At 40.7% G+C, this 22,609-nt stretch overlaps 1 protein-coding gene across 2 annotated transcripts in view; it reads left to right on the top strand.

The window, feature by feature from the left end:
- Positions 1-22,609, top strand: part of ephb3a (eph receptor B3a) — a 253,578-nt gene that overhangs the window by 163,870 nt on the left and 67,099 nt on the right. Inside the window, exons 7-11 of one of the 2 annotated variants that reach the window (XM_061928804.1) lie at positions 11,409-11,565; positions 11,737-11,845; positions 12,067-12,119; positions 21,152-21,274; positions 21,608-22,036. In XM_061928804.1, coding sequence (XP_061784788.1) covers positions 11,409-11,565; positions 11,737-11,845; positions 12,067-12,119; positions 21,152-21,274; positions 21,608-21,726 — 561 coding nt within the window. In that variant the 3' untranslated portion in view covers positions 21,727-22,036. Of the gene's footprint in view, positions 1-11,408; positions 11,566-11,736; positions 11,846-12,066; positions 12,120-21,151; positions 21,275-21,607; positions 22,037-22,609 lie in introns of those variants that run through there. The other variant, XM_061928803.2, reaches the window with a different exon arrangement.

The raw sequence follows: 22,609 nt of genomic DNA, 5'->3' as shown, positions 1-22,609 counted from the left end.
CAATCTCAATGCATGTGATGTGTTCTTGTTGTGCATCTTTGCCAGGACACTTATACCGTATTTTTCGGAGTATAAGTCGCACCTGCCGAAAATGCATATCAAAGAAGGAAAAAAACATATATAAGTCGCACCGGAGTATAAGTCGCACCTGCCGAAAATGCATAATAAAGAAGGAAAAAAACATATATAAGTCGCACCGGAGTATAAGTCGCACCTGCCGAAAATGCATAATAAAGAAGGAAAAAAACATATATAAGTCGCACTGGAGTATAAGTCGCACCTGCTGAAAATGCATATTAAAGAAGGAAAAAAACATATATAAGTTGCACCTGCCGAAAATGCATAATAAAGAAGGAAAAAAAACATATATAAGTCGCACCGGAGTATAAGTCGCACCTGCCAAAAATGCATAACAAAGAAGGAAAAAAACATATAAGTCGCACTGGAGTATAAGTCGCACCTGCCGAAAATGCATAATAAAGCAGGAAAAAAACATTTATAAGTTGCAACGGAGAATAAGTCGCACCTGCCGAAAATGCATATTAAAGAAGGAAAAAAACATACATAAGTCGCACTGGGGTATAAGTCGCACCTGCCGAAAATGCATAATAAAGAACGGAAAAACATGTATAAATCGCACTGGAGTATAAGTCGCACCTGCCGAAAATGCATATCAAAGAAGGGAAAAACATATATAAGTCGCACCTGCTGAAAATGCATATTAAAGAAGGAAAAAAACATATATAAGTCGCACCGGAGTATAAGTCGCACCTGCCGAAAATGCATATCAAAGAAGGAAAAAAACATATATAAGTCACACTGGAGCCCGGCCAAACTATGAAAAAAACTGCGACTTATAGTCCGAAAAATACGGTAGAAGAGATACTGTCAGAGAGGGTCCTGCCTTAAACTCTTAAGGCCCAAGCTGTTTGTTTACATTGTTTTTTTTATTTATTTATCTTTGCTATTTGGGCTTCTTGAACCCTAATTAGAATAAAAACTAAAAATCATCTTTTTATATGATGTACTTAGTCCATAAGTAACAAACGTGTGCTTCATGTGTAGGGATGATGTTTGATAAGAAATTATCGAGTTCGAGCCTATTATCGATTCTCTTATCGAGTCCAGATAGGTTGTTGTATATGGAAAAATTACACACAATATTTGGTTTAACAAAAGCTCACTTTTATTATATAAGAAAAAAATTAAATCTATTAAATAAATAAATATTGACTTTTACCCCCCTAAAAAAATAAAATAAATAAATATTGACTGTTGTTACCCAAAATATATTAAGTGGGATTTTTCAGAAAAACAAATATATACAGTAACACAAAAACAACCTGTCTCTGTGATCACTATAGGTGTATAAATAATAATATAGTGTTAAATAAAATCAGTCCCTTGGGCACAAAACTGAAAATAATACAGCTCTCCAAAAAGTGCACTTCTGCTGCTATTGGAACATAACTGTTTGTTATGATGCTTTGACATTTTTGCACTTTATTTATTTATTGAAAGAACATTTTATGGAGAGAAAAGTTGTTTGCAAATGTGGTTACAATGCTAAAAAATGAAAAGTTAAAGCTAAAAAAAGAAATACACTTTATTGAGTTAACATTATTTCTTTATAGGGGGAAAGATGTGATGTTATGAGCTAGGGAATATAACAACTACACTACCCAGCATGCAACGGGAGTGACAAGCATGCGCAGTAGCCCCGAAAAGTGTTGTTGCATGTCGTCACCCATAGAATTTTCTTTCAATAAAGAAATATAGTGCAAAAATGTCAAAGCATCATAGCAAACAGTTATGTTCCAATAGCAGCAGAAGTGCACTTTTTGGAGAGCTGTATTATTTTCAGTTTTGTGCCCAAGGGACTGATTTTTTTTTAACACTATATTATTATTTATACACCTATAGTGATCACAGAGGCCGGTTGTTTTTAGCTAAGAATGAGGTTATGAGCACGCTGTGAAAGTAAACGTCAAGAACTCAGCCAACACGCCTCGTCTGCATTATTTATAATTAGACAGACAACACATATACAGTGTGATTTTGTTTTGTTTACAAGGAAAGAAAAAGAAAAGTTAAAAAAGGGAGATGTATGTTGTATATATATGTATGTGCTGCGGTTGCTTTAAGAACGTTGCGACAGCTGCCGTAAAGGAGGTGCGTTGCTAGCCTGGTTGCTATGTTTCCGGTTGGTCGTAAAAGTGTTCGTCATGTGTTTGTACCCTGCTCAAATCTCTCAGTAAAGTTATTCATTGGATTATACCTTTTTTGTTTTGAACTTTATTACACCTTGGAGCGCTTTTTCCGGTCCATTGTTTTTCCTGCTTTCCCTATCTGCGCCTAATGACTGAGCTACGTGACGTCACTTCTTGTGATGTCCCACTGGGCATTTCTTGTGATGTCCCAGGGATTCGAATAAAGAACCAACTATTTTTCTTAACTATAGTGGTCTCGATAACGGGTACCGGTTCTCAAAAAGGGATTCGAGTCCGAGGACTCGGTTCTTTTCTTATCGAACAACCGGGAAAACCGGTTTCGAGTATCATCCCTATTCATGTGTAGTGACATGCTAATTATTATTTTTACACTTCTTTTTTTCCAAATTCCATTGTATGTTATACTCGTCTGACACCACCAGATGGCAGTATAAGTGTCCATATGTCGGCATAAGACCCCAATTCAGTAGTGTACACAATTTTGGAAATAAGAGCTAAAAGGTGCTGTCCACGCATGTGGCCACTAAGCCTTTAGAGGTTAAAATAAGTTGAATACACATAAAATGAAGGAGAACATCAAAGATTCACTTATCGTATTTTCCGGACCATAGGCCGCACCATAAAGCGCACTGCCGATGAATGGTCTATTTTTGTTCTTTTTTCATATATAAGGCAAACCGGATTATAAGGCGCGTTAAAGGACTCATATTATTATTAGAGATGTCCGATAATATCGGCCTGCCGATATTATCGGACGATAAACGCTTTAAAATGTAATATCGGAAATTATCGGTATCGGTTTCAAAAAGTAAAATTAATGACTTTTTAAAACGCCGCTGTACGGAGCGGTACATATCCGGTAAAACACGGAAGTAGGGCATACTTGCCAACCCTCCCGATTTTCCCAGGAGACTCCCGAATTTCAGTGCCCCTCCCGAAAATCTCCCGGGGCAACAATTCTCCCGAATTTCTCCCGATTTCCACCCGGACAGCAATATTGGAGGCGTACCTTAAAGGTACTGCCTTTAGCGTCCTCTACGACCTGTCGTCACGTCCGCTTTTCCTCCATACAAACAGCGTGCCGGCCCAGTCACATAATATATGCGGCTTTTACACACACATAAGTGAATGCAAGGCATACTTGATCAACAGCCATACAGGTCACACTGAGGGTGGCCGTATAACCAACTTTAACACTGTTACAAATATGCGCCACACTGTGAACCCACACCAAACAAGAATGACAAACACATTCCGGGAGAACATCCGCACCGTAACACAACATAAACACAACAGAACAAATACCCAGAACCCCTTGCAGCACTAACTTTGACGGCACACATAATCCAAACCGCAGCAGTAATTAAAACTCTTTGGTCAACTTTTAATCACAAGGGTTCAATCTCTCTCCTGTGCTAGTTTGAAGCCAACACGACAAACGCGCTCAGAGGAGATAATGTTTGAAAAAAGGTGACAGGTTTTTACAAAACTTTTGTTTTGAAGGGGGAATTGTAAACTTCCTGTTGATTTTTGCTGGGTGTTGTCAATATATGAAATGTAGGTCTAAGTAAGACCTACAGAGAGATTCATGTCTCTAAGACATTCCTACTGGAAGTTACAGGCAGTTTTGTCTGAGTTTTCCTCCTAGGAGCAGTTGTGTCTGTGTTTTCTTCCTAGGGGGCGCTAGAGCGCAATTTTGAGTTTTGGGGTTGGGTTCTTTTATAAGATCGCAGTTTTTGCCAGCGCTAATGTGTGTGTCCAGTTTGGTGAGTTTTGAAGCATGTTAAGGGGGTCCAATTACAGCTCAAAGAGGCAAACGTGACTGTTTTTACTACACTTTTGTTTTGAAGGGGGAATTGCTAACTTCCTGTTGATTTTTGCTGAAAGAAGTCAACGTATGAATGAATCTAGGTCTAAGTCAGACCTACATAGAGGTTCTTGTTTCATGTCTCTACGATATTCCTATTGGAAGTTACAAGCCGTTTTGTCTGTGTTTTTTCCTAGGGGGCGCTAGAGCGCAATTTTGAGCTTTGGGGGTTTTTTTTTTTATTAGATGGCAATTTTCGCCAGTCCTGATGTGTGTGTCAAATATGGTGAGTTTTGAAGCATGTTAAGGGGGTCAAAATAAAGCTCAAAAGGCGGCGGTATACTAATCAGATTCACAAGTGAATGCCAAGCATACTTGGTCAACAGCCATACAGGTCACACTGAGGGTGGCCATATAAACAACTTTAACACTGTTACAAATATACGCCACACTGTGAACCCACACCAAACAAGAATGACAAACACATTCCGGGAGAACATCCGCACCGTAACACAACATAAACACAACAGAACAAATACCCAGAACCCCTTGCAGCACTAACTTTGACGGCACATATAATCCAAACCGCAGCAGTAATTAAAACTCTTTGGTCAACTTTTAATCACAAGGGTTCAATCTCTCTCCTGTGCTACTTTGAAGCCAACACGACAAACGTGCTCAGAGGAGATAATGTTTGAAAAAAGGTGACCGGTTTTTACAAAACTTTTGTTTTGAAGGGGGAATTGTAAACTTCCTGTTGATTTTTGCTGGGGGTTGTCAATATATGAAATGTAGGTCTAAGTAAGACCTACATAGAGTTTCATGTCTCTAAGACATTCCTACTGGAAGTTACAGGCAGTTTTGTCTGAGTTTTCCTCCTAGGAGCAGTTGTGTCTGTGTTTTCTTCTTAGGGGGCGCTAGAGCGCAATTTTGAGTTTTGGGGTTGGGTTCTTTTATGAGATCGCAGTTTTTGCCAGTGCTAATGTGTGTGTCCAGTTTGGTGAGTTTTGAAGCATGTTAAGGGGGTCAAATTACAGCTCAAAGAGGCAAACGTGACTGTTTTTACTACACTTTTGTTTTGAAGGGGGAATTGCCAACTTCCTGTTGATATTTGCTGAAAGAAGTCAACGTATGAATGAATCTAGGTCTAAGTCAGACCTACATAGAGGTTTTTGTTTCATGTCTCTACGATATTCCTATTGGAAGTTACAAGCCGTTTTGTCTGTGTTTTTTCCTAGGGGGCGCTAGAGCGCAATTTTGAGTTTTGGGGTTTGTTTTTTTTATTAGATGGCAATTTTCGCCAGTCCTGATGTGTGTGTCAAATATGGTGAGTTTTGAAGCATGTTAAGGGGGTCAAAATAAAGCTCAAAGAGGCGGCGGTATAATAGTCAGATTCACAAGTGAATGCAAATCATACTTGGTCAACAGCCATACAGGTCACACTGAGGGTGGCCGTATAACCAACTTTAACACTGTTACAAATATGCGCCACACTGTGAACCCACACCAAACAAGAATGACAAACACATTCCGGGAGAACATCCGCACCGTAACACAACATAAACACAACAGAACAAATATCCAGAACCCCTTGCAGCACTAACTTTGACGGCGCATATAATCCAAACCGCAGCATTAATTAAAACTCTTTGGTCAACTTTTAATCACAAGGGTTCAATCTCTCTCCTGTGCTACTTTGAAGCCAACACGACAAACGCGCTCACAGGAGATAATGTTTGAAAAAAGGTGACAGGTTTTTACAAAACTTTTGTTTTGAAGGGGGAATTGTAAACTTCCTGTTGATTTTTGCTGGGGGTTGTCAATATATGAAATGTAGGTCTAAGTAAGACCTACATAGAGATTCATGTCTCTAAGACATTCCTACTGGAAGTTACAGGCAGTTTTGTCTGAGTTTTCCTCCTAGGAGCAGTTGTGTCTGTGTTTTCTTCCTAGGGGGCGCTAGAGCGCAATTTTGAGTTTTGGGGTTGGGTTCTTTTATAAGATCGCAGTTTTTGCCAGCGCTAATGTGTGTGTCCAGTTTGGTGAGTTTTGAAGCATGTTAAGGGGGTCCAATTACAGCTCAAAGAGGCAAACGTGACTGTTTTTACTACACTTTTGTTTTGAAGGGGGAATTGCTAACTTCCTGTTGATTTTTGCTGAAAGAAGTCAACGTATGAATGAATCTAGGTCTAAGTCAGACCTACATAGAGGTTCTTGTTTCATGTCTCTACGATATTCCTATTGGAAGTTACAAGCCGTTTTGTCTGTGTTTTTTCCTAGGGGGCGCTGGAGCGCAATTTTGAGTTTTGGGGTTTTTTTTTTTTTATTAGATGGCAATTTTCGCCAGTCCTGATGTGTGTGTCAAATATGGTGAGTTTTGAAGCATGTTAAGGGGGTCAAAATAAAGCTCAAAAGGCGGCGGTATACTAATCAGATTCACAAGTGAATGCAAAGCATACTTGGTCAACAGCCATACAGGTCACACTGAGGGTGGCCGTATAACCAACTTTAACACTGTTACAAATATGCGCCACACTGTGAACCCGCACCAAACAAGAATGACAAACACATTCCGGGAGAACATCCGCACCGTAACACAACATAAACACAACAGAACAAATACCCAGAACCCCTTGCAGCACTAACTTTGACGGCACACATAATCCAAACCGCAGCAGTAATTAAAACTCTTTGGTCAACTTTTAATCAAAAGGGTTCAATCTCTCTCCTGTGCTAGTTTGAAGCCAACACGACAAACGCGCTCAGAGGAGATAATGTTTGAAAAAAGGTGACAGGTTTTTACAAAACTTTTGTTTTGAAGGGGGAATTGTAAACTTCCTGTTGATTTTTGCTGGGGGTTGTCAATATATGAAATGTAGGTCTAAGTAAGACCTACATAGAGATTCATGTCTCTAAGACATTCCTACTGGAAGTTACAGGCAGTTTTGTCTGAGTTTTCCTCCTAGGAGCAGTTGTGTCTGTGTTTTCTTCCTAGGGGGCGCTACAGCGCAATTTTGAGTTTTGGGGTTGGGTTCTTTTATAAGATCGCAGTTTTTGCCAGTGCTAATGTGTGTGTCCAGTTTGGTGAGTTTTGAAGCATGTTAAGGGGGTCAAATTACAGCTCAAAGAGGCAAAAGTGACTGTTTTTACTACACTTTTGTTTTGAAGGGGGAATTGCCAACTTCCTGTTGATTTTTGCTGAAAGAAGTCAACGTATGAATGAATCTAGGTCTAAGTCAGACCTACATAGAGGTTTTTGTTTCATGTCTCTACGATATTCCTATTGGAAGTTACAGGCCGTTTTGTCTGTGTTTTTTCCTAGGGGGCGCTAGAGCGCAATTTTGAGTTTTGGGTTTTTTTTTTTTTATTAGATGGCAATTTTCGCCAGTCCTGATGTGTGTGTCAAATATGGTGAGTTTTGAAGCACGTTAAGGGGGTCAAAATAAAGCTCAAAGAGGCGGCGGTATAATAATCAGATTCACAAGTGAATGCCATGCATACTTGGTCAACAGCCATACAGGTCACACTGAGGGTGGCCGTATAAACAACTTTAACACTGTTACAAATATACGCCACACTGTGAACCCACACCAAACAAGAATGACAAACACATTCCGGGAGAACATCCGCACCGTAACACAACATAAACACAACAGAACAAATACCCAGAACCCCTTGCAGCACTAACTTTGACGGCACACATAATCCAAACCGCAGCAGTAATTAAAACTCTTTGGTCAACTTTTAATCACAAGGGTTCAATCTCTCTCCTGTGCTAGTTTGAAGCCAACACGACAAACGCGCTCAGAGGAGATAATGTTTGAAAAAAGGTGACAGGTTTTTACAAAACTTTTGTTTTGAAGGGGGAATTGTAAACTTCCTGTTGATTTTTGCTGGGGGTTGTCAATATATGAAATGTAGGTCTAAGTAAGACCTACATAGAGGTTTTGGTTTAATGTCTCTAAGACATTCCTACTGGAAGTTACAGGCAGTTTTGTCTGAGTTTTCCTCCTAGGAGCAGTTGTGTCTGTGTTTTCTTCCTAGGGGGCGCTAGAGCGCAATTTTGAGTTTTGGGGTTGGGTTCTTTTATAAGATCGCAGTTTTTGCCAGTGCTAATGTGTGTGTCCAGTTTGGTGAGTTTTGAAGCATGTTAAGGGGGTCAAATTACAGCTCAAAGAGGCAAACTTACTACACTTTTGTTTTGAAGGGGGAATTGCCAACTTCCTGTTGATTTTTGCTGAAAAAAGTCAACGTATGAATGAATCTAGGTCTAAGTCAGACCTACATAGAGGTTTTTGTTTCATGTCTCTACGATATTCCTATTGGAAGTTACAGGCCGTTTTGTCTGTGTTTTTTCCTAGGGGGCACTAGAGCGCAATTTTGAGTTTTGGGGTTTTTATTAGATGGCAATTTTCGCCAGTCCTGATGTGTGTGTCAAATATGGTGAGTTTTGAAGCACGTTAAGGGGGTCAAAATAAAGCTCAAAGAGGCGGCGGTATACTAATCAGATTCACAAGTGAATGCCATGCATACTTGGTCAACAGCCATACAGGTCACACTGAGGGTGGCCGTATAGCCAACTTTAACACTGTTACAAATATGCGCCACACTGTGAACCCGCACCAAACAAGAATGACAAACACATTCCGGGAGAACATCCGCACCGTAACACAACATAAACACAACAGAACAAATACCCAGAACCCCTTGCAGCACTAATTTTGACGGCACATATAATCCAAACCGCAGCAGTAATTAAAACTCTTTGGTCAACTTTTAATCACAAGGGTTCAATCTCTCTCCTGTGCTAGTTTGAAGCCAACACGACAAACGCGCTCAGAGGAGATAATGTTTGAAAAAAGGTGACAGGTTTTTACAAAACTTTTGTTTTGAAGGGGGAATTGTAAACTTCCTGTTGATTTTTGCTGGGGGTTGTCAATATATGAAATGTAGGTCTAAGTAAGACCTACATAGAGATTCATGTCTCTAAGACATTCCTACTGGAAGTTACAGGCAGTTTTGTCTGGGTTTTCCTCCTAGGAGCAGTTGTGTCTGTGTTTTCTTCCTAGGGGGCGCTAGAGTGCAATTTTGAGTTTTGGGGTTGGGTTCTTTATAAGATCGCAGTTTTTGCCAGCGCTAATGTGTGTGTCCAGTTTGGTGAGTTTTGAAGCATGTTAAGGGGGTCCAATTACAGCTCAAAGAGGCAAACGTGACTGTTTTTACTACACTTTTGTTTTGAAGGGGGAATTGCCAACTTTCTGTTGATTTTTGCTGAAAGAAGTCAACGTATGAATGAATCTAGGTCTAAGTCAGACCTACATAGAGGTTTTTGTTTCATGTCTCTACGATATTCCTATTGGAAGTTACAGGCCGTTTTGTCTGTGTTTTTTCCTAGGGGGCGCTGGAGCGCAATTTTGAGTTTTGGGGTTTGGTTTTTTTATTAGATGGCAATTTTCGCCAGTCCTGATGTGTGTGTCCAATATGGTGAGTTTTGAAGCACGTTAAGGCGGTCAAAATAAAGCTCAAAAGGCGGCGGTATACTAATCAGATTCAAAAGCATACTTGGTCAACAGCCATACAGGTCACACTGAGGGTGGCCGTATAGCCAACTTTAACACTGTTACAAATATGCGCCACACCAAACAAGAATGACAAACACATTCCGGGAGAACATCCGCACCGTAACACAACATAACACAACAGAACAAATACCCAGAAACCTTTGCAGCACTAACTCTTCCGGAACGCTACAATATACACCCCTCGCATGTCCCAAATTCCAAGCTGCTGTTTTGAGGCATGTTAAAAAAAAAAATAATGCACTTTGTGGACTTCAATAATAAATATGGCAATGCCATGTTGACTTATTTTGGGAAACCTTGCGGGGGCATCACAACAAAATTAGGCATAATTAAAGCTGCAAGCAGCGTTGTTCGGGCCCGCGTATTTGGCAGGTGCTAGTCCTAAGTGTCCCAATACTTTTGTCTACTTTTAGTCTGAAGTGTCCCAAGACTTTTGTCTAGTGTACCTACCTTGTCTGCATTGTGTGGGCACGTTGGTGCTTCCTGCTTTTGAGTAGCCATCTTAAAAAAACAGCACCGCAGGAGCATCAGTGCAGCGGGTCTTTGAAGGGTCATAAAATAAAAACCGGAGCAGGTATCACAACTCTTTCACCAACTTTTAATCAGAAGGGTTCAATCTCTCTCCTGTGTTAGTTTGAAGCCGAAACAACAAACGCGCTCAGAGGAGATAATGTTTGAAGAAAGGTGACGGGTTTTTACAAAAATGTTGTGTTGAAGGGGGAATAGCAAACTTCCTGAATTTTTTTGCTGGGGGTTGTCAATTTATGAAATGTAGGTCTAAGTGAGACCTACGGAGAGGTTTTCGTTTTATGTCTCTCCGACCTTCCCAGTGGGAGTTACAGGCAGTTTTGTCAGATTTTTCATCCGAGGAGCAGTTTTTTGTGCGTATTATTAAAAAATTGCTGTAGAGCACAATTTTTAGATTTGGGGTTAGGTTTTTTCATTAGATCACAGTTTTAGCCAGTCCTGATGTGTGTGTTCAGTTTGGTGAGTTTTGAAGCATGTTAAGAGGGTCAAATTACAGCTCAAAGAGGCAAAAGTGACTGTTTTTAGTACTTTTTTGTCTTGAAGGGGGAATTGCCAACTTCCTGTTGATTTTAGCCCGAGAATGTACCATGAGTCAGACCTACATAGGGGATTTTGTTTCATGTCTTTCCGACCTTCCTAGTGGGAGTTACAGGCAGTCTAGTTTTTTTTTTCCTGGGGGGCGCTAGAGCGCAATTTTGATTTTTGCGGTTCAGTTTTTTATTAAAAGACAATTTTCGCAGGTCCTGATGTGTGGGTCAAATATGGTGAGTTTTGAAGCATGTTAAGTGGGTCAAATTAGTGCTCAAAGAGGCGGCGGAAGAATAAAGAAAAAAGAATAATAAAACCTTACAAATTCAATAGGTCCTTATGTCCAATGGGCCATTGCGGGCCCTAATAATGTGTTCATTCCACGACTGTATATATCGGTATCGGTTGATATCGGAATCGGTAATTAAGAGTTGGACAATATCGGCAAAAAAGCCATTATCGGACATTCCTACTTGTATTGTATTGGAAATATTTAAAAGAAAAATAAGCCTAAAACAACAACAAAGCTTTGTAAAAGAAAATAATAATGAAATAAATAACAACACAGTGATTTTTCGAACAGTTTCACAATTTTAACACCCCTTTCCTGTCTGGAATCAATTTCTAACACAATTGTTCTTTTTTTAAATTTTAAACACAACAATGAATGAATAAATAAATATAAATACAATAGATTGGTAAACAGTAAACATACACTGTTCTGTCTTTTAGGGCCAGGCTATGTCGCACACTGTGACATCCCAGCACAGCTCGGCCAAGGTGGAGGGTCTAAGGTCTGCTACGCCCTACGTGGTGCAGGTCAGAGCGCGCACCGTCGCAGGATACGGACGCTACAGCAACCCCATGGACATCAGCACCAACCTGCACAGTACGGAATCGTGTTTATCTCCCTGCTGATGCGCTGCTATGGTTTTATAGTTTTATAGCTTTGGCCATTTAACGGCGTCTGCTATCCAGGTGGTGCACGGCACTGTCTAATCCCCCCCGCAGCCACGCTCTGGCTGTTATTCATTTGTGCCTTTGTTGTGATCCGGTCCAGGTGACCCTCAGAAGTCTGTGCAGGACCAGCTGCCTCTCATCATTGGCTCAGCCTCTGCAGGGTTGGTGGTCATTGTTGCTTTGGTGGTGATCGCTGTTGTCTGCCTCAAGTAAGTGTTTGATTTTTTTTTTTGGGGAATTTATTACGGACAAAGTGCGTTTCATCAGCGTCGGCTCATTAAGTGGTCACATGCAACGGTAGCGTGAGCGTAGACTTAACCTTCAGACGGCAGTTCTGTGAGGAAGAAGTTAAGTGGATTTATCTGATGTGGCGATAAAAGGAATACCTGGAAAAAGTCAAGGCTGATTATGTTAATGTGACTGTTTACAGGAAGCAGCGCAGCGGCTCTGAGCTGGAGTACACAGAGAAGCTGCAGCAGTACAGTAAGTCTATGTGTTCTGCAGCTGCACTTAATTGGTCATGCATGTACTGTTAACTACCTGATTCAATAAGGCGTAAGCAATCGCCTCACCCAGGCAGGAAAGACGTTATGTGTTTGCAAAAAGTCAGTGTTCATAAACAAGAAAGAATTAAAGCTGCAAGCAGCATTGGTCGGGCCCGCACATTTGGCGGGTGCTAGTCCTAAGTGTCCCAATACTTTTGTTCAGTTTTCGTCATAAGTGTCCCAATACTTTTGTCTACTTTTAGTCCGAATTCTCCCAAGACTTTTGTTTAGTGTACCTACCTTGTCTGCATTGTGTGGGCACGTTGCTGCTTCCTGCTTTTAAGCAGCCTTCTTGAAAAAACAGCAGCATCAGCGCAGCAGCTCTTTGAAGGGTCATAAAATCAAAACCGGAGCCGGTATTAAAACTCTTTTGATAACGTTTTAATCAAAAGGGTTCAATCTCTCTTCTGTGTTAGTTTGAAGCCGAAACAACAAACACGCTCAGAGGAGAGAATGTTTGAAGAAAGGTGACCGGTTTTTACAGAAATGTTGTGTTGAAGGGGGAATAGCAAGCTTCTTGTAGATTTTTGCTGGGGGTTGTCAATTTATGAAATGTAGGTCTAAGTGAGACCTACGGAGAGGATTTTGTTTCATGTCTCTCCGACCTTCCCAGTGGGAGTTACAGGCAGTTTTGTCATTTTTTTCTTCCGAGGAGCAGTTTTTTCTCCGTTTTATTCAAAAATTGCTCTAGAGCGCACTTTTTAAATTTGGGGTTAGGTTTTTTTATTAGATCGCAATATTTGCCAGTCCTGATGTGTGTTTCCAGTTTGGTGAGTTTTGAAGCATGTTAAGGGGGTCAAATTGCAGCTCAAAGAGGCAAAAGTGACTGTTTTTAGTACTTTTTTGTCTTGAAGGGGAATTGCCAACTTCCTGTTGATTTTAGCCCGAGGATATACAATTGTGAAATGTAGATCTAAGTCAGACCTACATAAAGGTTTTTGTTTCATGTCTCTCCGACCTTCCTAGTGGGAGTTACAGGCAGCGTAGTTTTTTCTTCTTCCTAGGGGGCGCTAGAGCGCAATTTTGAGTTTTGGGGTTTGGTTTTTTTATTAAAAGGCAATTTTCGCAGGTCCTGATGTGTGGGTCAAATATGGTGAGTTTTGAAGCATGTTAAGTGGGTCAAATTAGTGCTCAAATAGGCGGCGGAAGAAGAAAGAAAGAATAATAATAAAACCTTACAAATACAATAGGTCCTTATGTCCCATTGCATAAGGACTCCCTTCGGGAGTCCTTTTGCAATGGGCCATTGCGGGCCCTAATTAAAGCTGCAAGCAGCGAAGGACGGGACCGACTTTGAAGGCACATAAAATCCAAACCGGAGTAGTAATTAAAACTCTTTGGTCAACTTTTAATCAGAAGGGTTCAATCTCTCTCCTGTGCTAGTTTGAAGCCGACACGACAAACGCGCTCAGAGGAGATAATGTTTGAAAAAAGGTGACCGGTTTTTACAAAACTTTTGTTTTGAAGGGGGAATTGCAAACTTCCTGTTGATTTTTGCTGGGGGTTGTCAATATATGCAATCTAGGTCTAAGCCAGACCTACATAGAGGTTTTTGTTTCATGTCTCTACGACATTCCTACCGGAAGTTACAAGCAGTTTTGTCTGTGTTTTTTCCTAGGGGACGCAATTTTGAGTTTTGAGGTTTAGTTTTTTGATTAAATGTCAATTTTCGCCAGTCCTGATGTGTGTGTCCAGTTTGGTGAGTTTTGAAGCATGATAAGGGGGTCAAATTACAGCTCAAAGAGGCAAAAATAACTGTTATTACTACACTTTTGTTTTGAAGGGGGAATTGCCAACGTCCTGTTGATTTTTGCTGAAGGATGTCAATGTATGAAATCTACGTCTAAGTCAGACCTACATAGAGGTTTTTGTTTCATGTCTCTACGACATTCCTACCGGAAGTTACAAGCAGTTTTGTCTGTGTTTTTTCCTAGGGGGCGCAATTTTGAGTTTTGAGTTTTGAGGTTTAGTTTTTTGATTAAATGTCAATTTTCGCCAGTCCTGATGTGTGTGTCAAATATGGTGAGTTTTGAAGCCTGTTAAGGGGGTCAAATTACAGCTCAAATAGGCGGCGGAATAATAATAATACTAAAGCTGCAAGCAGTGATGGACGGGACTGACTTTGACGGCACATAAAATCCAAACCGGAGCAGTAATTACAACTCTTTGGTCAACTTTTAATCAGAAGGGTTCAATCTCTCTCCTGTGCTAGTTTGAAGCCGACACGACAAACGCGCTCAGAGGAGATAATGTTTGAAAAAAGGTGACCGGTTTTTACAAAACTTTTGTTTTGAAGGGGGAATTGCAAACTTCCTGTTGATTTTTGCTGGGGGTTGTCAATATATAACATGTAGGTCTAAGGCAGACCTACATAGAGGTTTTTGTTTCATGTCTCTAAGACATTCCTACCGAAAGTTACAGGCGGTTTTGTCTGTGTTTTTTCCTAGGGGGCGCAATTTTGAGTTTTGAGGTTTAGTTTTTTGATTAAATGTCAATTTTCGCCAGTCCTGATGTGTGTGTCAAATATGGTGAGTTTTGAAGCATGTTAAGGGGGTCAAATTACAGCTCTAAGAGGCGGCGGAATAATAATAATAATATTAAAGCTGCAAGCAGCGATGGACGGGACTGACTTTGAAGGCACATAAAATCCAAACCGGAGCAGTAATTACAACTCTTTGGTCAACTTTTAATCAGAAGGGTTCAATCTCTCTCCTGTGCTAGTTTGAAGCCGACACGACAAACGCGCTCAGAGGAGATAATGTTTGAAAAAAGGTGACCGGTTTTTACAAAACTTTTGTTTTGAAGGGGGGATTGCAAACTTCCTGTTGATTTTTGCTGGGGGTTGTCAATATATAACATGTAGGTCTAAGTGAGACCTACATAGAGGTTTTTGTTTCATGTCTCTAAGACATTCCTACCGGAAGTTACAGGCAGTTTTGTTTGTGTTTTTTCCTAGGGGGCGCAATTTTGAGTTTTGAGGTTTAGTTTTTTGATTAAATGTCAATTTTCGCCAGTCCTGATGTGTGTGTCAAATATGGTGAGTTTTGAAGCATGTTAAGGGGGTCAAATCACAGCTCTAAGAGGCGGCGGAATAATAATAATAATATTAAAGCTGCAAGCAGCGATGGACGGGACCGACTTTGACGGCACATAAAATCCAAGCCGGAGCAGTAATTACAACTCTTTGGTCAACTTTTAATCAGAAGGGTTCAATCTCTCTCCTGTGCTAGTTTGAAGCCGACACGACAAACGCGCTCAGAGGAGATAATGTTTGAAAAAAGGTGACCGGTTTTTACAAAACTTTTGTTTTGAAGGGGGAATTGCAAACTTCCTGTTGATTTTTGCTAGGGGTTGTCAATATATGCAATCTAGGTCTAAGGCAGACCTACATAGAGGTTTTTGTTTCATGTCTCTAGGACATTCCTACCGGAAGTTACAAGCAGTTTTGTCTGTGTTTTTTCCTAGGGGGCGCAATTTTGAGTTTTGAGGTTTAGTTTTTTGATTAAATGTCAATTTTCGCCAGTCCTGATGTGTGTGTCAAATATGGTGAGTTTTGAAGCCTGTTAAGGGGGTCAAATTACAGCTCAAATAGGCGGCGGAATAATAATAATACTAAAGCTGCAAGCAGTGATGGACGGGACCGACTTTGACGGCACATAAAATCCAAACCGGAGCAGTAATTAAAACTCTTTGGTCAACTTTTAATCAGAAGGGTTCAATCTCTCTCCTGTGCTAGTTTGAAGCTGACACGATAAACGCGCTCAGAGGAGATAATGTTTGAAAAAAGGTGACCGGTTTTTACAAAACTTTTATTTTGAAGGGGTAATTGCAAACTTCCTGTTGATTTTTGATGGGGGTTGTCAATATATGCAATGTAGGTCTAAGTGAGACCTACATAGAGGTTTTTGTTTTATGTCTCTACGACATTCCTACCGGAAGTTACAAGCAGTTTTGTCTGTGTTTTTTCCTAGGGGGCGCAATTTTGAGTTTTGAGGTTTAGTTTTTTTGATTTAATGTCAATGTTCGCCAGTGTCAAATATGGTGAGTTTTGAAGCCTGTTAAGGGGGTCAAATTACAGCTCAAATAGGCGGCGGAATAATAATAATACTAAAGCTGCAAGCAGTGATGGACGGGACCGACTTTGACGGCACATAAAATCCAAACCGGAGTAGTAATTACAACTCTTTGGTCAACTTTTAATCAGAAGGGTTCAATCTCTCTCCTGTGCTAGTTTGAAGCCGACACGACAAACGCGCTCAGAGGAGATAATGTTTGAAAAAAGGTGACCGGTTTTTACAAAACTTTTGTTTTGAAGGGGGAATTGCAAACTTCCTGTTGATTTTTGCTTAGGGTTTTTAATATATGAAATGTAGGTCTAAGTAAGACCTACATAGAGGTTTTGGTTTCATGTCTCTAAGACATTCCTACTGGAAGTTACAGGCAGTTTTGTCTGAGTTTTCCTCCTAGGAGCAGTTATGTCTGTGTTTTCTTTCTAGGGGGCTCTAGAGCGCAATTTTGAGTTTTGGGGTTGGGTTTTTTTATAAGATCGCAATTTTTGCCAGTCCTGATGTGTGTGTCCAGTTTGGTGAGTTTTGAAGCATGATAAGGGGGTCAAATTACAGCTCAAAGAGGCAAAAGTGACTGTTTTTACTACACTTTTGTTTTGAAGGGGGAATTGCCAACTTCCTGTTGATTTTTGCTGAAGGAAGTCAACGTATGAATGAATCTAGGTCTAAGTCAGACCTACATAGAGGTTTTTGTTTCATGTCTCTACAACATTCCTACCGGAAGTTACAAGCAGTTTTGTCTGTGTTTTTTCCTAGGGGGCGCTAGAGCATTTAATCAATTTAAGAATATTTTTCAACATATTGAGCAAAAAAGGTCTCATTTTTTTTTTCTACCAAGAAAAGTGCACTTGTTATTAGAGAGAATATTCTTATTTTAAGGTATTTTTGGGTTCATTGAGGTTAGCTAATTAGGGACCGAGTCCCTTTGGGACAGAGGACCCTATTGTATTTCTACCGTTTTATTTTTATACCGCCGCCTCTTTGAGCTGTAATTTGACCCCCTTAACATGCTTCAAAACTCACCAAATTGGACACACACATCTGGACTGGCGAAAATTGCGATCTAATAAAAAAAAAAAAAACCCAAAATTCAAAATTGCGCTCTAGCGCCCCCTAGGAAGAAAACACAGACACAACTGCTTGTAACTCCCAGTAGGGATGTCGTAGAGACATGAAACAAAAACCTCTATGTAGGTCTCACTTAGACCTAGATTTCATACGTTGACTTCCTTCAGCAAAAATCAACAGGAAGTGGGCAATTCCCCCTTCAAAACAAAAGTGTAGTTAAAATAGTCATTTTTGCCTCTTTGAGCTGTAATTTGACCCCCTTAACATGCTTCGAAACTCACCAAATTGGACACACACATCAGGACTGGCGAAAAAATTGCGATCTAATCAAAAAACCAAACCCCAAAACTGTGCTCTAGTGCCCCCTAGGAAAAAAAGACACAGACACAACTGCCTGTAACTCCCAGTAGGAAGGTCGTAGAGACATGAAACAAAAACCTCTTCGTAAGTCTCACTTAGACATAGATTTCATACGTTGACTTCCTTCAGCAAAAATCAACAGGAAGTTGGCAATTCCCCCTTCAAAACAAAAGTGTAGTAAAAATAGTCACTTTTGCCTCTTTGAGCTGTAATTTGACCCCCTTAACATGCTTCAAAACTCACCAAATTAGACACACACATCAGGACTGGCGAAAATTGCGATCTAATCAAAAAACCAAACCCCAAAACTCAAAATTGCGCTCTAGTGCACCCTAGGAAAAAAAGACACAGACACAACTGCCTGTAACTCCCAGTAGGAATGTCGTAGAGACATGAAACAAAAACCTCTACGTAAGTCGCACTTAGACATAGATTTCATACGTTGACTTCCTTCAGCAAAAATCAACAGGAAGTTGGCAATTCCCCCTTCAAAACAAAAGTGTAGTAAAAATAGTCACTTTTGCCTCTTTGAGCTGTAATTTGACCCCCTTAACATGCTTCAAAACTCACCAAATTGGACACACACATCTGGACTGGCGAAAAAATTGCGATCTAATAAAAAACCAAACCCCAGCACTCAAAATTGCGCTCTAGCGCCCCTTAGGAAAAAAACACAGACACAACTGCCTGTAACTCCCAGTAGGAATGTCATTGAGACATGAAACAAAAACCTCTACGTAAGTCTCACTTAGACCTAGATTTCATACGTTGACTTCCTTCAGCAAAAATCAACAGGAAGTTGGCAATTCCCTCTTCAAAACAAAAGTGTAGTAAAAACAGTCACTTTTGCCTCTTTGAGCTGTAATTTGACCCCCTTAACATGCTTCAAAACTCACCAAACTGGACACACACATTAGGACTGGCAAAAATTGCGATCTAATAAAAAAAAACAACCCCAAGACTGCGCTCTAGCGCCCCCTCGGAAGAAAACACAGACACAACTGCTCCTAGGAAGAAAACTGCCTGTAACGTCAAGTAGGAATGTCTTAGAGACATGAAACCAAAACCTCTATGTAGGTCTCACTTAGACCTACATTTCATATACTATTTACAACCCCCGGCAAAAATCAACAGGAAGTTTGCAATTCCCCCTTCAAAACAAAATTTGTGTAAAAACAGTCAACTTTTTTCAAACATTATCTCCTCTGAGCGCGTTTATCGAGTCAGCTTCAAATTAGCACAGGAGAGAGATTTAACCCTTCTGATTAAAAGTTGATGAAAGAGTTTTAATTACTGCTCCGGTTTGGATTTTATGATCCCTCAAAGTCGGTCCCGGCCATCGCTGCTTGCAGCTTTAATTAGGGACCGAGTCCCTTTGGGACAGAGGACCCTATTGAATTTCTAGCGTTTTATTATTATACCGCCGCCTCTTTGAGCTGTAATTTGACCCCCTTAACATGCTTCAAAACTCACCAAATTGGACACACACATCAGGACTGGTGAAAATTGCGATCTAATCAAAAAACCAAACCCCAAAACTCAAAATTGCGCTCTAGCGCCCCCTAGGAAGAAAACACCTACAAAACTGCCTGTAACTCCCAGTAGGAATGTCGTAGAGACATGAAACAAAAACCTCTATGTAGGTCTCACTTAGACCTAGATTTCATACACTGACAACCCCCAGCAAAAATCAACAGGAAGTTTGCAATTCCCCCTTCAAAACAAAATTTGTGTAAAAACAGTCACCTTTTTTCAAACATTATCTCCTCTGAGCGCGTTTATCGTGTCGGCTTCAAATTAACACAGGAGAGAGATTGAACCCTTCTGATTAAAAGTTGAAGAAAGAGTTTTAATTACTGCTCCGGTTTGGATTTTATGATCCCTCAAAGTCGGTCCCGGCGGATCTCTGCTTGCAGCTTTAATTAGGGACCGAGTCCCTTTGGGACAGAGGACCCTATTGAATTTCTAGCGTTTTATTATTATACCGCCGCCTCTTTGAGCTGTAATTTGACCCCTTTAACATGCTTCAAAACTCACCACATTGGACACACACATCAGGACTGGCAAAAATTGCGATCTAATCAAAAAACCAAACCCCAAAACTCAAAATTGCGCTCTAGCGCCCCCTAGGAAGAAAACACCTACAAAACTGCCTCTAATTCCCAGTAGGAATGTCGTAGAAACATGAAACAAAAACCTCTATGTAGGTCTCACTTAGACCTACATTTCATATACTATATACAACCCCCGGCAAAAATCAACAGGAAGTTTGCAATTCCCCCTTCAAAACAAAATTTGTGTACAAACAGTCACCTTTTTTCAAACATTATCTCCTCTGAGCGCGTTTATCGTGTCGGCTTCAAACTAGCACAGGAGAGAGATTGAACCCTTCTGATTAAAAGTTGAAGAAAGAGTTTTAATTACTGCTCCGGTTTGGATTTTATGAGCCCTCAAAGTCGGTCCCGGCCATCTCTGCTTGCAGCTTTAATTAGGGACCGAGTCCCTTTGGGACAGAGGACCCTATTGAATTTCTAGCGTTTTATTATTATACCGCCGCCTCTTTGAGCTGTAATTTGACCCCCTTAACATGCTTCAAAACTCACCACATTGGACACACACATCAGGACTAGCGAAAATTGCGATCTAATCAAAAAACCAAACCCCAAAACTCAAAATTGCACTCTAGCGCCCCCTAGGAAGAAAACATTTACAAAACTGCCTCTAACTCCCAGTAGGAATGTCGCAGAGACATGAAACAAAAACCTCTATGTAGGTCTCACTTAGACCTAGATTTCATACACTGACAACCCCCAGCAAAAATCAACAGGAAGTTTGCAATTCCCTCTTCAAAACAAAAGTTGAGTAAAAACAGTCACTTTTTTTTCCCAAACATTATCTCCTCTGAGCGCGTTTATCGAGTCAGCTTCAAATTAGCACAGGAGAGAGATTGAACCCCTCCGATTAAAAGTTGATGAAAGAGTTTTAATTACTGCTCCGGTTTGGATTTTATGAGCCCTCAAAGTCGGTCCCGGCCATCTCTGCTTGCAGCTTTAATTAGGGACCGAGTCCCTTTGGGACAGAGGACCCTATTGAATTTCTAGCGTTTTATTATTATACCGCCACCTCTTAGAGCTGTAATTTGACCCCCTTAACATACTTCAAAACTCACCATATTTGACACACACATCAGGACTGGCGAAAATTGACATTTAATCAAAAAAACTAAAAGAAAGAGTTTTAATTACTGCTCCGGTTTGGATTTTATGAGCCCTCAAAGTCGGTCCTGTCCATCGCTGCTTGCAGCTTTAATTTTACTTGTTTTGGAAAGTCTTCTTGTTCTATTGGCAGATAATTTTGCTTAGTTCAAATAAAATACCCCTCATTTTAGTATTTTTTTCCCCTTGTTTTTGAACACTGACTTTTTGCAGTGTACATATTCCGATATCCATTTTTCTTTTCTTCATCTTCGTTTCAGTTTCTCCAGGGGTAAAAGTGTACATCGACCCTTTCACCTACGAGGACCCCAATGACGCCATCCACGAGTTCGCCAAAGAGATAGACATCTCCTGCATCAAGATCGAGGAAGTCATCGGCGCAGGTGAAGAGCCCGGCCGCTTTCCGTCCGAGGGGACCCGGAATACGCCACGTTCATTAATAATCGATTTGAACAGGAGTGGTGCCATCAAGGCCTCGGGTTTGCTCTGCGAGAAGAGCTTTAAGGCACAAAATGGGCTTTAGATTCAGAGCGTGCGAGCAGCAAGGTGCGGGGTGGGCGGGTGGAGGTGAAAATCTTTCCCTCCTTTCAATCTGTTTTTGTTTCCAGCAGCATGTCCTGATTTCACCTCCAAATGACAACGTGCTGCATCGACGTTCCTCTGTCTTTACTTTCTGTCTTCTCTTCTCTCCTGTTGTAAACGTTTGCACCACCCAGGCGCCACACGTGCAACACCCGGCTTCCTCGCCCGTCCACTTTGTCCCTACACGACTCCTCGATTGCACACTCGATCACAGCCAGCCACCCCCTCGCTCCCAGACATCTTCGCCCTTTGACCTCCCGTCTCACACTTTCCTCTCCTTGACTCCCCCCTCAGCTCTCAGTAAGACACTCAGGGATGTCCAAACTGCGGCCCGCCAGTGTGTTCAGTTTTGCCCAGCGAGACGTCACGAAAATGGCAAATCTGGCAAATGGGTTGATTCCAACTTATGTGAGCTTGTATTACGTCAGTAATTCATGTTAATGACGATAAATTGTACTCATATATATGATCCAATCCACACAACCGTTCCCACTCATGGCGTAAATATATACCGTATTTTTCGGACTATAAGTCGCAGTTTTTTTCATAGTTTGGTCGGGCTCCAGTTCGACTTATATATGTTTTTTTCCTTCTTTATTATGCATTTTCGGCAGGTGCGACTTATACTCCGGTGCGACTTATACTCCGAAAAATACGGTATATATATATACAGTTAGGTCCATAAATATTTGGACATTGACACAATTTTCAGTATTCCAGCTCTGTACAACACCACAATGGATTTGAAATTAAACAATCCAGACGTGCTTTAAGTGCAGACTTTGAGCTTTAATTTGAGGGTATTTACATCCAGATCAGGTGAACGGTGTAGGAACTACAACACATTTTATATGTACCTTCCACTTTTTAAGGGACCAAAAGTAATTGGACAATTAGCTACTCAGCTGTTACATGGCCAGGTGTGTGTTATTCCCTTGTTTTTTTTCATTTATTCCATTTACAAAAAGCAGATAAAAGGCCTAGATGTAATTTCAAGTGTGGTATATTCATTTTGAATCTGGGGAAGTCATCTCTCAATATGAAGTCCAAAGAGCTGTCACTATCAGTGAAGCAAGCCATCATTAGGCTGAAAAATCAAATCAAAGCCATCAGAGAGATAGCAAAAACATGAGGTG

This window comes from Nerophis lumbriciformis, linkage group LG33 (assembly GCF_033978685.3).
Source record: "Nerophis lumbriciformis linkage group LG33, RoL_Nlum_v2.1, whole genome shotgun sequence".
Taxonomy (NCBI): domain Eukaryota; kingdom Metazoa; phylum Chordata; class Actinopteri; order Syngnathiformes; family Syngnathidae; genus Nerophis; species Nerophis lumbriciformis.
This window is presented reverse-complemented; position numbering and strand designations above follow the sequence as displayed.